Source organism: Limulus polyphemus, unplaced genomic scaffold, assembly GCF_000517525.1.
Source record: "Limulus polyphemus unplaced genomic scaffold, Limulus_polyphemus-2.1.2 Scaffold112, whole genome shotgun sequence".
Taxonomy (NCBI): Eukaryota; Metazoa; Arthropoda; class Merostomata; order Xiphosura; family Limulidae; genus Limulus; species Limulus polyphemus.
In genome coordinates this window covers 332,243-346,095 of record NW_013665722.1, presented here as the reverse complement: position 1 = coordinate 346,095, position 13,853 = coordinate 332,243, and the positions used below count along the sequence as shown (strand labels likewise).

At 32.7% G+C, this 13,853-nt stretch overlaps 1 protein-coding gene across 2 annotated transcripts in view; it reads left to right on the top strand.

Annotated features, from left to right (window-relative positions):
• Positions 1-2,992: 2,992 nt before the first annotated feature.
• Positions 2,993-13,853, top strand: part of LOC106471408 (ufm1-specific protease 1-like) — a 31,968-nt gene continuing 21,107 nt past the window's right edge. The window contains exons 1-4 of one of the 2 annotated variants that reach the window (XM_022400878.1): positions 3,576-3,686; positions 5,553-5,685; positions 7,087-7,179; positions 8,424-8,564. In XM_022400878.1, coding sequence (XP_022256586.1) covers positions 3,652-3,686; positions 5,553-5,685; positions 7,087-7,179; positions 8,424-8,564 — 402 coding nt within the window. In that variant the 5' untranslated portion in view covers positions 3,576-3,651. Of the gene's footprint in view, positions 3,250-3,575; positions 3,687-5,552; positions 5,686-7,086; positions 7,180-8,423; positions 8,565-13,853 lie in introns of those variants that run through there. The other variant, XM_022400881.1, reaches the window with a different exon arrangement.

Below are 13,853 nucleotides of genomic sequence, written 5' to 3'. Positions count from 1 at the left end.
ACGAAGCTTCGAGAATATGACGTGTTACTAGCGTCACGTGACCTCCGCTGTCGTAACAGTTCTTTCCTAATTCCATACTTAAGTGGTAATTTTTTCCTATTAAAATAACAGTTTTTTTTGTGGTTTGGAATAATCAAATACCATAGATACGTGTATATGTAATATTTGAGCACCTGCTACTCCTCCTTTTTGACACTCAAGTAGCATTTAAAGGTGTGTGTGTGTTTTTATAGCAAAGTCACATTGAGCTATTTGCTGTGTCCACCGAGGAGAATCTAACCCCTTTTTTTAGCGTTGTAAATCCGTAGACTTACCGCTGTCCTACCGGTGGTGGACCAATAAATGTTTAAAACTTGCAAACAGCTAAAAGGGAAAAACAGATACAATAAAACGACGTTTAGCTACCATTAATTTGGCATCATCAGGTACATTACACACTGAATACAACATTAAATACACCCAATGGTTACGTCATGAACGCAATATTGGCCTTAGCATAATTATAAAAGTACTCCTTGCCTTTTATTTACTACTAGTTGAATTACCTGTTCCTTGCGCATTGTCCAAATTACTTGAAATAGGTATTTAAAATCACAATGCAATTACTTTTAAGAACAATTATTTAAAAAATTCAATTTTCATAACATTTTAATTTTTGTTTAAGTCTTTGATTTTCAAAATAATAATTACAAAATCTAAATTAAGGGTTCTTGAGATACCACATTGGCTATTATTTCTTCTTCTGACAATATAAACAGGTTTGATGAGATCCAACTCTTGAACATTCTACATGTAATTGACTATGTGAAAAACAAGGCTGCTTTAGGAACAATCCAGCAATCTTTGACATTGCAAAACAAATTGTATTAATACTAGAAACAAATGGCCTTATAACAACAAAATGTTGTTTTTAATTAATTAGACACTCAACGTTTTGCTTTACACCTTTTTCAGAAACGTTGACTAAAACACAAACCGAAAATGACAGTGCAAAGCTTCAAATGGTTTAAATGATAAATTCTATTTGAATCCACAACGTTCGTTGGTACAGCGTGTTTTAAAATATCAATAGTAATGCTTATTGTTGAAACGATTAACTGCTATCTGTAGTAAACAAAGTTCTATCAATGTTACAGAGTGAAATAACAAAAAAGATAGGATAAAAATAAAATAATTAAAATTATAGACGCCATAATTTGTCCCTATTCATCTGTGGTCGTAGTTTGACGATGAGAAGAGCTTCTTTGAATTTTTTGTCAGTTTACTTGGTGATTTTGGTGAGGATTTGTACGGAGAATGGTGGTTTCAAGTCCATGATTAGTTAAAAAATGATCTGCTACTGCGCTTTTTTCATGTTGTCGTTTATAAAGAACGTCAACACGTTCTACTATCCTTGTGTGTAAGGTTCTTCCGGTTTCTCCTATGTACATATGATGGCATATGTTACATGTAAAGTGGTAAACAACATTGGAGACAAGACACTAATCTTTAGATTGTAAACACATTTTTGTAAAACAATTGGCTTTATTACATCGTAAAGTATGGTAATAAGGTTTTGAAAGTTGACTTTTGAGGGTTGGACCTCACCGTTGTATAACCCTAATCGGCAGTTCAGATTTCCTGATTATAGTTTCGATTTTCTTGGAGATAACTTCGTCAATTAGAAGTGTTATAAAAAAAAACTTTTTTAACGTTATCTTTGGAAAATCAGTTTTTTCTTCCTTGTTTATCCGTAGTGCGCAAAAACGCCCATAAAAAACTGCAAACTGCAAGATTCAGAACTGAAAATTTGTATGTATCTCCCCATTGTCTCAATGAACCTATATAGCCAATTTGGAGAGGATCCATCTACAGGAGGCGAAGTAGTGGTAAAACACGCTAAAACGCCCATAAAAACGGCAAAATCGAAAAATACAAAACTGAAATCTTGTATGTATCTGCGCAAAGACCCAACAAACCTATACACCAAATTTGGTGAAGATCCATCTACAGGGGTGAAGTAGTGATACGAAACGGAAAACCTACCATAAAAATCGCAAAAAATAATACAAAAGGGAAAATTTGCATGTACCTGCACAACGACCAAAAATAAACCTACATACCAAATTTGCTGAGGATCCATTTACAAGAGCGAAGTAGTGGTAGGAAACGTATAAACGTCCACAAGGATGCCATGAATCTTCGTACCAAATTGGATGAAGATCCATCTACAGGAGGCTGTTATTTGAAGTTAAGCACAAAGCTACACAATGGGCTATCTGTGCTCTGCCCGGTTTCTAGCGGTGTAAGTCCACAGACATACCGTTGGGCCACAGGGGATCTGTACAGAAGGCTATAAAACTGCAAAACGCAAAATGGAAAACTTAAAATTTGTAAGTACCTCCCCATGGACACAATGAACCCCAATACCAAATTTGGTGAAGATCCATCTACAGGAGGCGAAGTAGTATCATAAAACACAAAAACGCCCATAAAATCCGCAAAATGTAAAAATTGAATATTTATATTTATCTCCCCATGGACCCAATAAATTTTCATGCAAAATTTGGTGATGATCCATTTTTAGAGGGCGAAGTAGTGGTACGAAACCCAAAAACGTCATTAAAACCCACAAAACGTAAAATGCAAAACGAAGTTTGAGATTTGTAAGGTCTAATTCGTTTGAAATAGTGAGGGAACGCCGTTCTCGTGCATTTCCACACCACTACACTACTGAATCCAACACATATTGCACGAAGCAAAGTCAGCATGCTAGTACTAAGGGGGTTTGGGGCATACGACTATAAGCAGTTGCGCTATAACTATATAACCATAATTTTTTACATCACAAAAATAGGGGTTCGGCCTAAACCCCCTGCGTACGTGCGTGCTTTTTTGTGATGAAAAAATATATTTTGCAGTAGGTCTTTTTAATTAAAAAAATCACTCTTTAACAATATAAATAATTAATTAAATCATACATGTGTTGCTAACAGCAAAGCACTTAAAATTATTTTTTTTATCGATTACTTGTTTCAGTTACATTTTATTCAAAAAAGCTCCTTTTTTTTCGCAATGTGGTAACGTAGTTTATTAGCTTTGGCAACTTGGGGTGTCTAACTTTTAAACCAGTTTTCTCTCGCATTCTAAATGGAGTTAATTGATAATGTGCATTTGTGTCTAAATTTTCCTGATTTTGCAGAAAAAATTTCTTTGGTCAGAGGAATATATAAGTACTACCATTATAACTGTGATGGTGTCGATGACAGGGTAGGCGACAAGTGATGTACTTAGTACTACTAGAACAAGAAGTAAACGAAGGCTTCAACTTTAACTTCTAAGCTCTACGATTTGAGGAAGGGTGCTAATTCGAAACATCATTTTCACGAAATATGTATATATATATATATATATAACATGGCGATTTTATAACTTATTACTTATGTACTTAAGTCTATAGCAAACGCAAGAATACTTGATTTTACAATTACAATTTTTTCGAGTTACTGTCACTTAATATTACAACTGAACTAGTGTGTTATAATAACTTATAATTTTAAATATCTAGCGTATTAATAGTAAGTACAACAATTAGGATTATGTTTCTGTTTTGTTTTTTAAGCTGCACTAACAATAAAAATAAGAAAACGTTGTGAAATAGGAAAGACTGAAATGGAATTAACGAGAATTCAACAACGTATTAATAAGTATGGATACTTAATTATGTTAATAATATAATAATAATTATTATATTTGTACTTTTAAGTTTAATAGTTGATAATTTAATCGTTCCACTCTTGTTTTTGTGGGAAAAGACTATTTAATTTCTTGCTATAATACAAAATTTGTAAACCGTTTTAGCTGAATATTTTATGTTATGAAATCACTATTTTAATTCCTTATTAACAGTTTTAAAAATAAAATGCTCTTTTTATGGAGTAAATTACTAGCCTCCTGGCAGTTATTTGGTAAAAATACACAAAAACATCATTTGTAGGTTGTAACTGTTTCAAGGAGTATTTTTATGGTATCATGTAGGAAAATCAGAGATGCCAAAGTTAATTGATTATCAAAAATAAGATTTGGTTCTTTATCAGTTGTTTATGTAATCTCATGCAAAAGTATGAATGCATTATGTTACTGTGCATGTATAGTGGAATTTAGTGGCATGACCCCCACTCTGTTAATTTATTATTATTATTATTTACTGAAGTTAAATGGTGAATTCTGTTCATTTTGAAGAATTAAAGCTCACAGTATGAAGACTAATGTTTGATGTGCTTGAATGAAAAAACAGAAATATACATTATATTACAAGCATGGCTTTAGTGCACTTTCAGAAATTTTGAAAATTTATAAATAGTCAATAAAAGAATACATTTCTTTGCTACAGCAACAATACTACAATTTATAACTGGTATATAAATGCTTGCATTTTCATTCAGTGTTAACCATAAAATATAAATGTTAAGAGAGAGAGATACTACCCTCCATATGATTTTTCAATGATCATAATGCATGATATAAATGAGGTTTAGACTTCTTGAACATAAAATGACTAAGATTTGCACTTTGGACAGTGAAGGCATGACAAGAGATCAGATTTTATGAGAGTCATGGTCAGTATGGAAGACTTGGGGTATGTCTGCAAAAGTTTTATGGGTTTAATGACTAATAGTAATTTTTAACTAAATTTTTTCTTGTAGGTATGAATTTTAATTCAATTTAAGAGTTAATTAGAAATAAAAGAAAAAATTATGTATTGTACTAATATTTATGAATTAGCTTCAGGTCATCTTGTTCTACATATATATGTATGTATTCAAATGAGCATTTGTAAGTCTTAAGTATTTTAAGCTAACATTAAATAGACATCTTTAGCTATTAAGTATTGGCACATTTACTAAAGTAAGTGATTTAGTTAGGTACCAGTATGCTTTAAGTAATTTATGAGTAATTTTAAGTAAATTAAGAGTTTAGTAACTTGTGTGATAAGGACAATATCTAAGATTTTTGCAAAATAATTGTCAAACTGAAATACTGTTTAATTGGAGTATATCTAAATAGGTTTCCTTTATAAGTTTAAACCTTTAAAGAATAAAGTGTGACAAAAACATTAAGTAGGTTTTTCCACACATACATATGATGAGGGTCGAGGGGACAAATCCTCTCAGAAGTTTATAGTAATTATTTATCATTTTACATGTAGACATTTTGTAAAACCTTTATAATGAAAATAAGTTTTCTTTTTATTAGTGAAATAAAAATAAACAAACATAAAAGATCTAATGCTGTGGTCAGCAAAATTTCAGACAAAGCAATTGCCCTTATTTGTTTCAGTGGAAGTTATGGCCCTGAAAGTAATGTGCAAAAATAATTAACATCATTTATCAAGTATAGCTCTGCACTGGAGAACTTAAAGTGAAAATAAAAACAGCAATGTTGGTTATTTTTGTCTTGAATACTATGATTATCTAGTTAAATAAAGGATTCAGTGAAGCTACTCAGTCAGTTTGAGTTTTTTATGAAATTATCTTTGAAGAAGACATTGTTCTTGATGGTTGTCTTTCCAGCAGAGTGATTATTACTACCATTCTTGACCACAACAAAGCCATCAACTTTAGGGCTTTCAACAAGAAGTTATTTACTATTGATTCTGAAGACCTGAACTGTCTTCAATCATCATTTGTGAACATATTTTTCTTGGTATTTGTCTCACTTGTCTCCTACTTTTGTAAAGTTTTCTTTTCTACATTTCTTTAGAGCTGCTGGAATTTTTCCTGCTGTGATAAGCCTGTAATTTTTGGAAAAAAACAAACATGAAAAAAGCTTTTTTGTTTTGGACATAATCTCTAAGTAATGATGCTGTTAAATTAGTGGATTTTGAAAGCCATTTGATAAATTGTGAAATTTTCCATGAATCTACTGACTTTGGTACCCATTTATTTATTTATTATCTTTACCTTGTACTAGCCCATTTTTCCACAGAGAACTTTCTGTTTAGCTTCCTCTTTCATTATCCATCGACACCAACTATCTTATGTAACTCTATTAGAACTGGACTGTTAACTAGATGAATTGATTACGTTGATTAGTGTCACAGAAAATAATGGATTAATCAAAATTAATTAAATCAATCAGTGTCATGAAAATGATCAACTAATCTTAATTAGTGATTCTATTTAAACTATACAAGTAATCAAAATATTGCTACTATGGTTTCTCATTATTATTTTTGATTAATTCAGAGTTGTTCAGCTTAATTGATTAGTATTATGAATCACAAAATTAGTGTCTCTAATTATTACTATTTTTGATTATTCCAACTATTGATGTCTTATAATAATAATGATAATAATAATCGAGTACTTGAATATAACTGATTAATAAATCCAACAATTATTTGATTAGCAAATTCCAGTAAGTGCATGACAGATCACTGAAATGTCTGATTCTTTGTATTTGCTGCAATGAGTTATCATATAAACAGTAGTGGAAATAATGATGGAAGCTTTAAGGGAAAGAAAGAGTATAAAAGGCATATTCTATGGGAATACTATTCCTTTATCATGTGAAAATGTAATGAAATAGCTTATGGTCACATGTTGATAGTTTACATTGTAATTGGTTGTCATAAAACCAAACCAATCAGAAAGTGTCATACCACTACAAAGCCAAGCAGATGTACTTTGCCTAACAGTAGTAGTAGTAGTATGAATCCAGTCATTGTTCCCAGGATTGAAATACAATATGTCAAACATAGAAATCAAAGTTTCAGCTGGTTAAGAATACTCCATGCAAAAATATTGCAGCAACAATGGAAAGCAATCAGGAACTATAGATGTTACAGGTTTCCTAAACTTGAGTTATAAGTTCTGTATATGATGCAGAAATGAAAGAATTGTTCTGTAATTTTAAAATTGCCAACTTACTGTTCAACTTATGCAGTGAATTAAATGTTGACTTAGAGACTAGTATAAGTGAACGTAAGTTATTTAATGGTTTCAAAAATATTTCAGATAACTTATTAAAAAAATAGCACATATTCATTTTGTATAGATTTGCTGATAAGTTTTATTATCTCAATTTTAAGTTTATCACTTTTAGGGCTGGGGTTGTGGGTACAGGACACTCCAGACTATATGTTCTTGGGTTCATCATGAACAAAATATTAATGCTTCATTTAAGGAATTTCCTGAGGTAAGGAGCAGAAATCTGTGTGGTACTAGTTTAGCTTTTAAGGATTCTTATGCAATATTATAGAAACAACACAATTGTTTTTGTGATCTGTTTAGTAGTGAGATGTTGCTATGTTTTAAAGTTGCTACCATATAATGGTTAATTTTATCAGAAATTAAGCTTTTGTTTTAAGTGACTTGTTAATTTACAAAAAAATATCTTTTGGATTGTTTATAAATTTAAATTTTTACTAAGATATGACACTTTAAATATAAACTTTATTAACTGAAAATAGTACTTGTTTTCTGGACGGTTATAGGAAACTGACTTTTGGTTGTATGGAAAAGAGAAAAATGCATTTTAAATTTTGAACTTAAACTTAAGTGTCTATACAAATTATTCATTTATAAAACATTTATTTTTTATGCACATGCAGAATAGTTTTAGCTAAGATATGTGGAGTGACAATCTTGTTCCATAAAATGTCTGACTAGGTCACTGAGACAATGGTAACATCCCAGTTCATCTACTCCCATTGGCAATAGACTAAACTGGAGTAGATGAAATGGGAGAAATGAAAAACATACAATTATCAGGTTGTAAAATATTGAATAAGATTTAAATACAAAAATCACTTGGGTACAATTTTAAAAACAAAGTATTTTTTTATTTATACTGTTTACAATATGATGCAATAGATTTAAAAAAATTCACACATCAATATTTTTATGTTCGTGTACATATACACTACAAATATATCACATAAAATAAACCTAGCTTGTTATCAAGAAATTATACCACTTTAAAGTTTTCTCACTTACAATAAAGTGGCATACCAAGTTTACTGAAAAAATCTAAAACGTTTATTTTGATATATGATTACATTATAGTGGACTAAACGAGAGTAAACGAAATAAGAATAAACCAAGACAATAGCCTTGACTATCTCAGTAATAACTTGTTGAGTAATTCTGGGAACTGTTTATTAACACATGAAGATAAGTTACACAAGAAAATTCATAAACACTGGATGAGTGGTATTCACATACTGAGTGGTAAATCCAATCAGTCACTGGTAGATTAAAGCCTACATGGTAATGCCTGCAGAACTGATAGTAATGAAAAACTACTAACTTGAAACCTCAAATATGAGTACTTATTTTACTTACTGATTAAGTAAACATTATTTGTTCTCATACGAATGAAAATTTTGATTTTTGAAAGTGCCTTTTAGTGATAGTTTTATTATTTTTTGTACTGATGAGAGAAAAACTGGACCAGTACCAACTATCCAAGAGATCCAGAAGGCCTTGAAGACAATGGGAGATAAACCAGATTCTTTTGTAGGGTCAAGAGAGTGGATTGGAAGTGTAGAAGTAGCCATGTGTATTGACTTCTTCTATAATGTAAGTCTACAAGATGCAGTTATTACACCATTTAGGTGAATAAATAAATAAAAGTTATTTACATATTTTTTAAAGAATGTAATGAAGAGACTCGTTTTAAAATTAATAAATGTTTTAGTGATGCTAAATAAAAATAGTCATGTTGGGGAATATCTGTATGTGCATGTGTATTAGCCTAATCATTGTTTAATACAAATTTTTTTTAGATTTATTACATCATCTGGTTGTTTCAAGACAATGCATACACTAGTTTATACACTGTATGTACCAAGAAAAATTATATGTATATGTTACACAGTTATAGTGACTGTGTATATTTAATAAATGTGTGTATTTCCTGTTGAATAATTAAGTTTTGCAAATAAACCAGTTAATGTGCACATTATCCAGCAGTAATTATGTATATTATCTGGAAAATGTGCAAAATTGTTTCATAAGCTCTTAAATTTTATGCATTCTTCAATGATATTTGTTATTATTGATAATAATCAAAGAATATGCAAATTCTCAATATATATGCACATTCCCCATAACATATACATACACCATACTTACAATTCATATAAACAAAATGGTGGCTATAATTTTAGATTAATAATTTATATCAGATATGCTAATATTGGAAAAAGTTGTAATTTTTATATAAAGATTTGATTAAATTGCAAAAACATTTATACTGTATGTGGATTTCTAGACCATACTTCATCTTTCTCGGTGTATTGCTTTCATCTTACTTGTACACTTACTACAACCATATGTTTAACACAAATGCAGATGATATGGTGCAAATTTCATTAATCAAATTTTTAGAGAGACGAGGTTCTTGTATATATTATTGAATTGTTTACCTTAGTTGAACATCATGAAAAAAGTATTTAGTCATTTATTGACTTATTTTGTGACCAACCTCTTCCGATTCCATTAGGACAATGTTAAGGTAAAAGTTTTATGGTAGTCATTTCTAGTCTGATTATTAACATGCATTATACAGATTCTGCTTTAATATTTTTCATTTGTATATCAAGAAAAAAAGATGAAGCACAGATAAAACTTTTTATATTTAAACTTACCTTGTACATTTGTAAATAAGAAGTATCCACAGAGCAGTGCAAGTCAAAGATATGCCAAAAATAAGACAAAGAAAGCAAAGATGTTCATATGCTGGTTGATATGAATTTTAAAATTTTCTTGTTCCTTAGCTAGTAGTTTTTCTTAGAAAGAAATATGTAAAAATTGTTGATGTTCCAATTTGCCATGGAAGACTTCAGTACACTTACTGCATGTTTATAGAATTATATTTATCAGTGTTGTTTGTAGTTATGATAGTTATAATACTGATATAGTGTTATCATTGTAGTTTAATTACTGTCAAGTGTCATACACTTTTCACATGTACAGTCTATTTCAAACAGTGTTTGATTGTAAACACTCTTATTAATAATTTTGATTTAATAGAATATTTTATGTTATTAACTATTTGTATACATGCTCAGTCAGTTTAATCTACCTTGTAACCATGAAACTATACATACTACAACTCTGATTGTATTAAATTTACCTTCTGCAAGATTTTAGTAAACATTATAAGTATTTTGTACAAAAAAATATTCAGATTTGTTAATAAAATATTTTTACTAAAGATCTGTATGTGAATTTATGAAGCATTCACTGAGCCAGTCTGAGTGAAAAGTGATTTTCATGTTAAGAATAAAAGTACTTATTTTCATCTTACAGTTTTCATATTTCATTTGCATAACTTCTAAAACCTGTTAAATGAATACCAAAAGTTTTCTTTGGTAAAACTCTAAATTTGTTTCATATTATATTTATCATAACACTAACTGTAGCAAAGTCATCAATGTACACTGAAAAAAGTTGCCTAATGTGAAGTAAAGTGAATAATACCTTTTGTTTTTCTAGGATGACTGGAGACTGTCAGAGACATTTATTTATATAGTTTTATTACTGTACTTTAGGACCCAACTATGTGTGAAAAGCATAGGTCACTGCAGTAGCCCATTTAGATGTTTCTTATAGCACTTACTTAAACAAAAGATCAAGTTACAGTCATGTACATACGTTAAGGTTGCCTCACCCATCAACTGAACTTGTGAAATTTTAAATTTTATTTAAGTTTTGTTACATAACCAAAGAAGTTACTAATTTTTACATTTTAGTTACTTTTGTTAAAATATATATATATATGTATAAAACTATGTTTAATACTCATACAAAATATCAAAGCAGTTTTTGCACTTAAGTATATATGTTCTTGCTAAGCCTCATTGAGTCTATCAAATTTGGGTTCCAGAAAAAGAATTAATTTAGCTTTCAGGTATGTATTTTAGAACATAAAAAGTATATTAGTCAGTAGAATAGAATTTTCCAAAACAACTGTAATTTATCTAGCCTTTGAAGTGAGCTATAAATAGGATAAAAAATTATATTAGCTGCTTATAAACAACAATGATTACAAACAAAGAATCTCAGGCCAACTGTATGTTTGTATGACGACTGGCTTCTTCTGGCTCATTCTGAACTGGAGTGGGCCAACCGGGCTGGTTAATCAAATTGGAGAAGTCCTTCCTTCGACCTACCCAATACCTCATCCACTTGGGTGTCCTTTTGGACACTCATCTCAATTGAGCCCAACCTTCTTCTCAATAACTTCATTACATGGAACTGTTAGTTCACCATGCCCTTTCAACTCACTCACCTTCTGCTCACGAAGTTCTATATCTTTTGGGGGCTCATCATGATCAATGGAACCTTGCTCAGCATCCCTTGTCAGCTCCCATTACTCTTCCTCCTACCCTGATGGCTGATCTGCATTGCTGGTTGGACAAGGCCCAAATATCGATGGGCATCCCACTTCCTCCTCTTTGTCTGGATTTACATCTTTTCACAGAAGCATCCCTTCAGGGCTGGGTTGCAAGGGTCAATCACCAGGAGGCTTCGGGTTGTTGGTCCGTAGATGAAAAGTCTTTGCATATCAATGCTTTCGAGCTTCTTGTGGTCTGTCGGGCTTTGAATCACTTCTTTCCTCTCGTTAAACATTGTCTGGTGATGATTCATTCTGAGAATTCTATGGTGGTAGCACACATCAATTACCAAGGGGCACTCGTCAAGATATCTGTGTTTTCAGATATTGGATCTACTCTATTGGGCCTACACACACCACATTTATCTCATAGCATGTCACGTTCCAGGTACTTTTCATCACACAGTGGATCTATCTTTTCCATCCCAACCAAATATATCCAACGGAGTGGTCTTTAGATCCCTTTGTTTTCCGGTGGCTTTGCAATCAGTGGGGTTTTCCCCACATAGATGCATTTGCCACATACATCAACTACAAGTTACCCCTCTTTTGGTCCCTGGTACCTCATCCTTGGGCTCTGGCTGTCAATGCCTTCAGCCAGGATTTGTCCCAAAAATTCCTTAATATTTATCCTCCTCTTTGATTCTTTCATCAGGTGCTCTCTCTCATCCATACCACTCCATGTTGAGTCTTTCTGATCGCTCCTTATTGGCCATCTCAATTGTGGATTCCATGATTACAACAGCTGCAACTTTTCCTTTCAGTACCTCTTCCTTTGTCTCCCTCCCTTCTTTGACAACTTCAGTCACTGGTTCTACATCCAGCCATGCACATTCTTCATCTTTGTGCCTGACTTTTATCTGGTCCATGGCAAGGAGATCAGGTTTCTCCCATCAAATAGCTTTCCTTTCATCTCGTTCCATACATCCTTCTTCAATGGAGGTGTATCAGTACAAGTGGAAAGTGTTCTGCAGTTGGTCTGCGACTCGGGAATTTCCCTTTGACTGACCTACTGTGGCTTGAGCTGCAGAGTTTCTCACATGGCTTTTCAGACAGGTGTCTTCAGTCTCCTTGCTCTCAGTTTATCAGGCTGCCTTATCCCATACCTTTTGTTTTTCCTGAGATCATCGAGGTTTTGCTTCCCCTATCCTTACTATGTTAGTGCATTCATTCCGGATTTGTCCTCCCCCCCCCCCCCAGATGCCATACTCTTCTAGACTGGGATATTAATGTGGTCCTTCATTCCCTCACTTTACCTCCATTTGAACCACTTTCCTCATGTTCCGTGTTTCACCTTTGCCTTAAAATGTATTTCCTTCTCCTCTTAGCCTGTGGACATCAAAGGTCTGATTTGTTTGCCATTGATGTTTCACATATGCATTACCACCCTACCTCGGTGGCTAGGGAAGGTAAATCCTTTTTTTCTCCTATTTCCCTTATTTCTACCTTCATCCCGATCCTGATAGACTTCTATGTCCGGTCCATACTCTTCCTTGATATATTACCTACATGGTTTCCTTCTATGGTACCTGTTCCCAACTCTCTATCCCCTGGCTTTCTTCCTCGTTCGACTTTTATTCAATTGGTTTATTCTTCCTTGTCTTCTTCCTCCTGGAATTTGTTCCAGGTGTCTTCTCATCAGATTTGATACCTCACAATTTCCCTCGAATCTCACATTCATTGGGTATTGGAGGAAATCCTACAGTCGGGCATGTGGTCTCCACCTAATACATTCGTCTCCCATTATTCACACCATATCACGGTTTTTTATTTGTTAGGTTTTCGTATTCCACCTGTGGCCATTCTTCAAACTTCAGTGCAACTTTAATTGGGTAAGTTTATATTCATACTTTTCTTTCCAGGGGTCCTTGCTTCATTTTCTCATTATATGGATCCCACTTTGTGGTGAGTGGTGCTCAACCATGTATTCTTTAACTTGAAATCTGCATTGTACAGCCATGTTGACTTGCGCTTTATTTTCCATGGCTTCACAATGCTCACTGTTGAGATGGAGTGTTTCACATGATCACTTGTATGTGAATAACTTTGCAATGTAATTGCTTCATAAACTTGCCCGTTCTGGACTGTACCACCCATGTTCTACATGCATCTTATTCTGAGGATGTTATTGCTTTTCATATGGTTCCAGTCAGTTTCTTTGTTGGGGGAGTTCATTTATATTATATAGACATCCTTTCAATACTGGATGTCGGGTCCCTGGATCGATAGATCAAAGCTACCACATGTCATGCTCAGGAGTCGAAGTGGCTCTAGGTTCCCTCTGGTCTCTTGAACTTGATATGAAGACGGTATGATCCTCATTCTACCCCTGCATGGATGTCGGTTCCCAGCGGCATGGGTTTTGGATGTAGCTGAATTACTAAGTCCATCACACCACAGCCACTCTACACATAGGGACACATCCATTGTTTTACCCACTTTTATACTTTGTGGGATTGAGTTACATA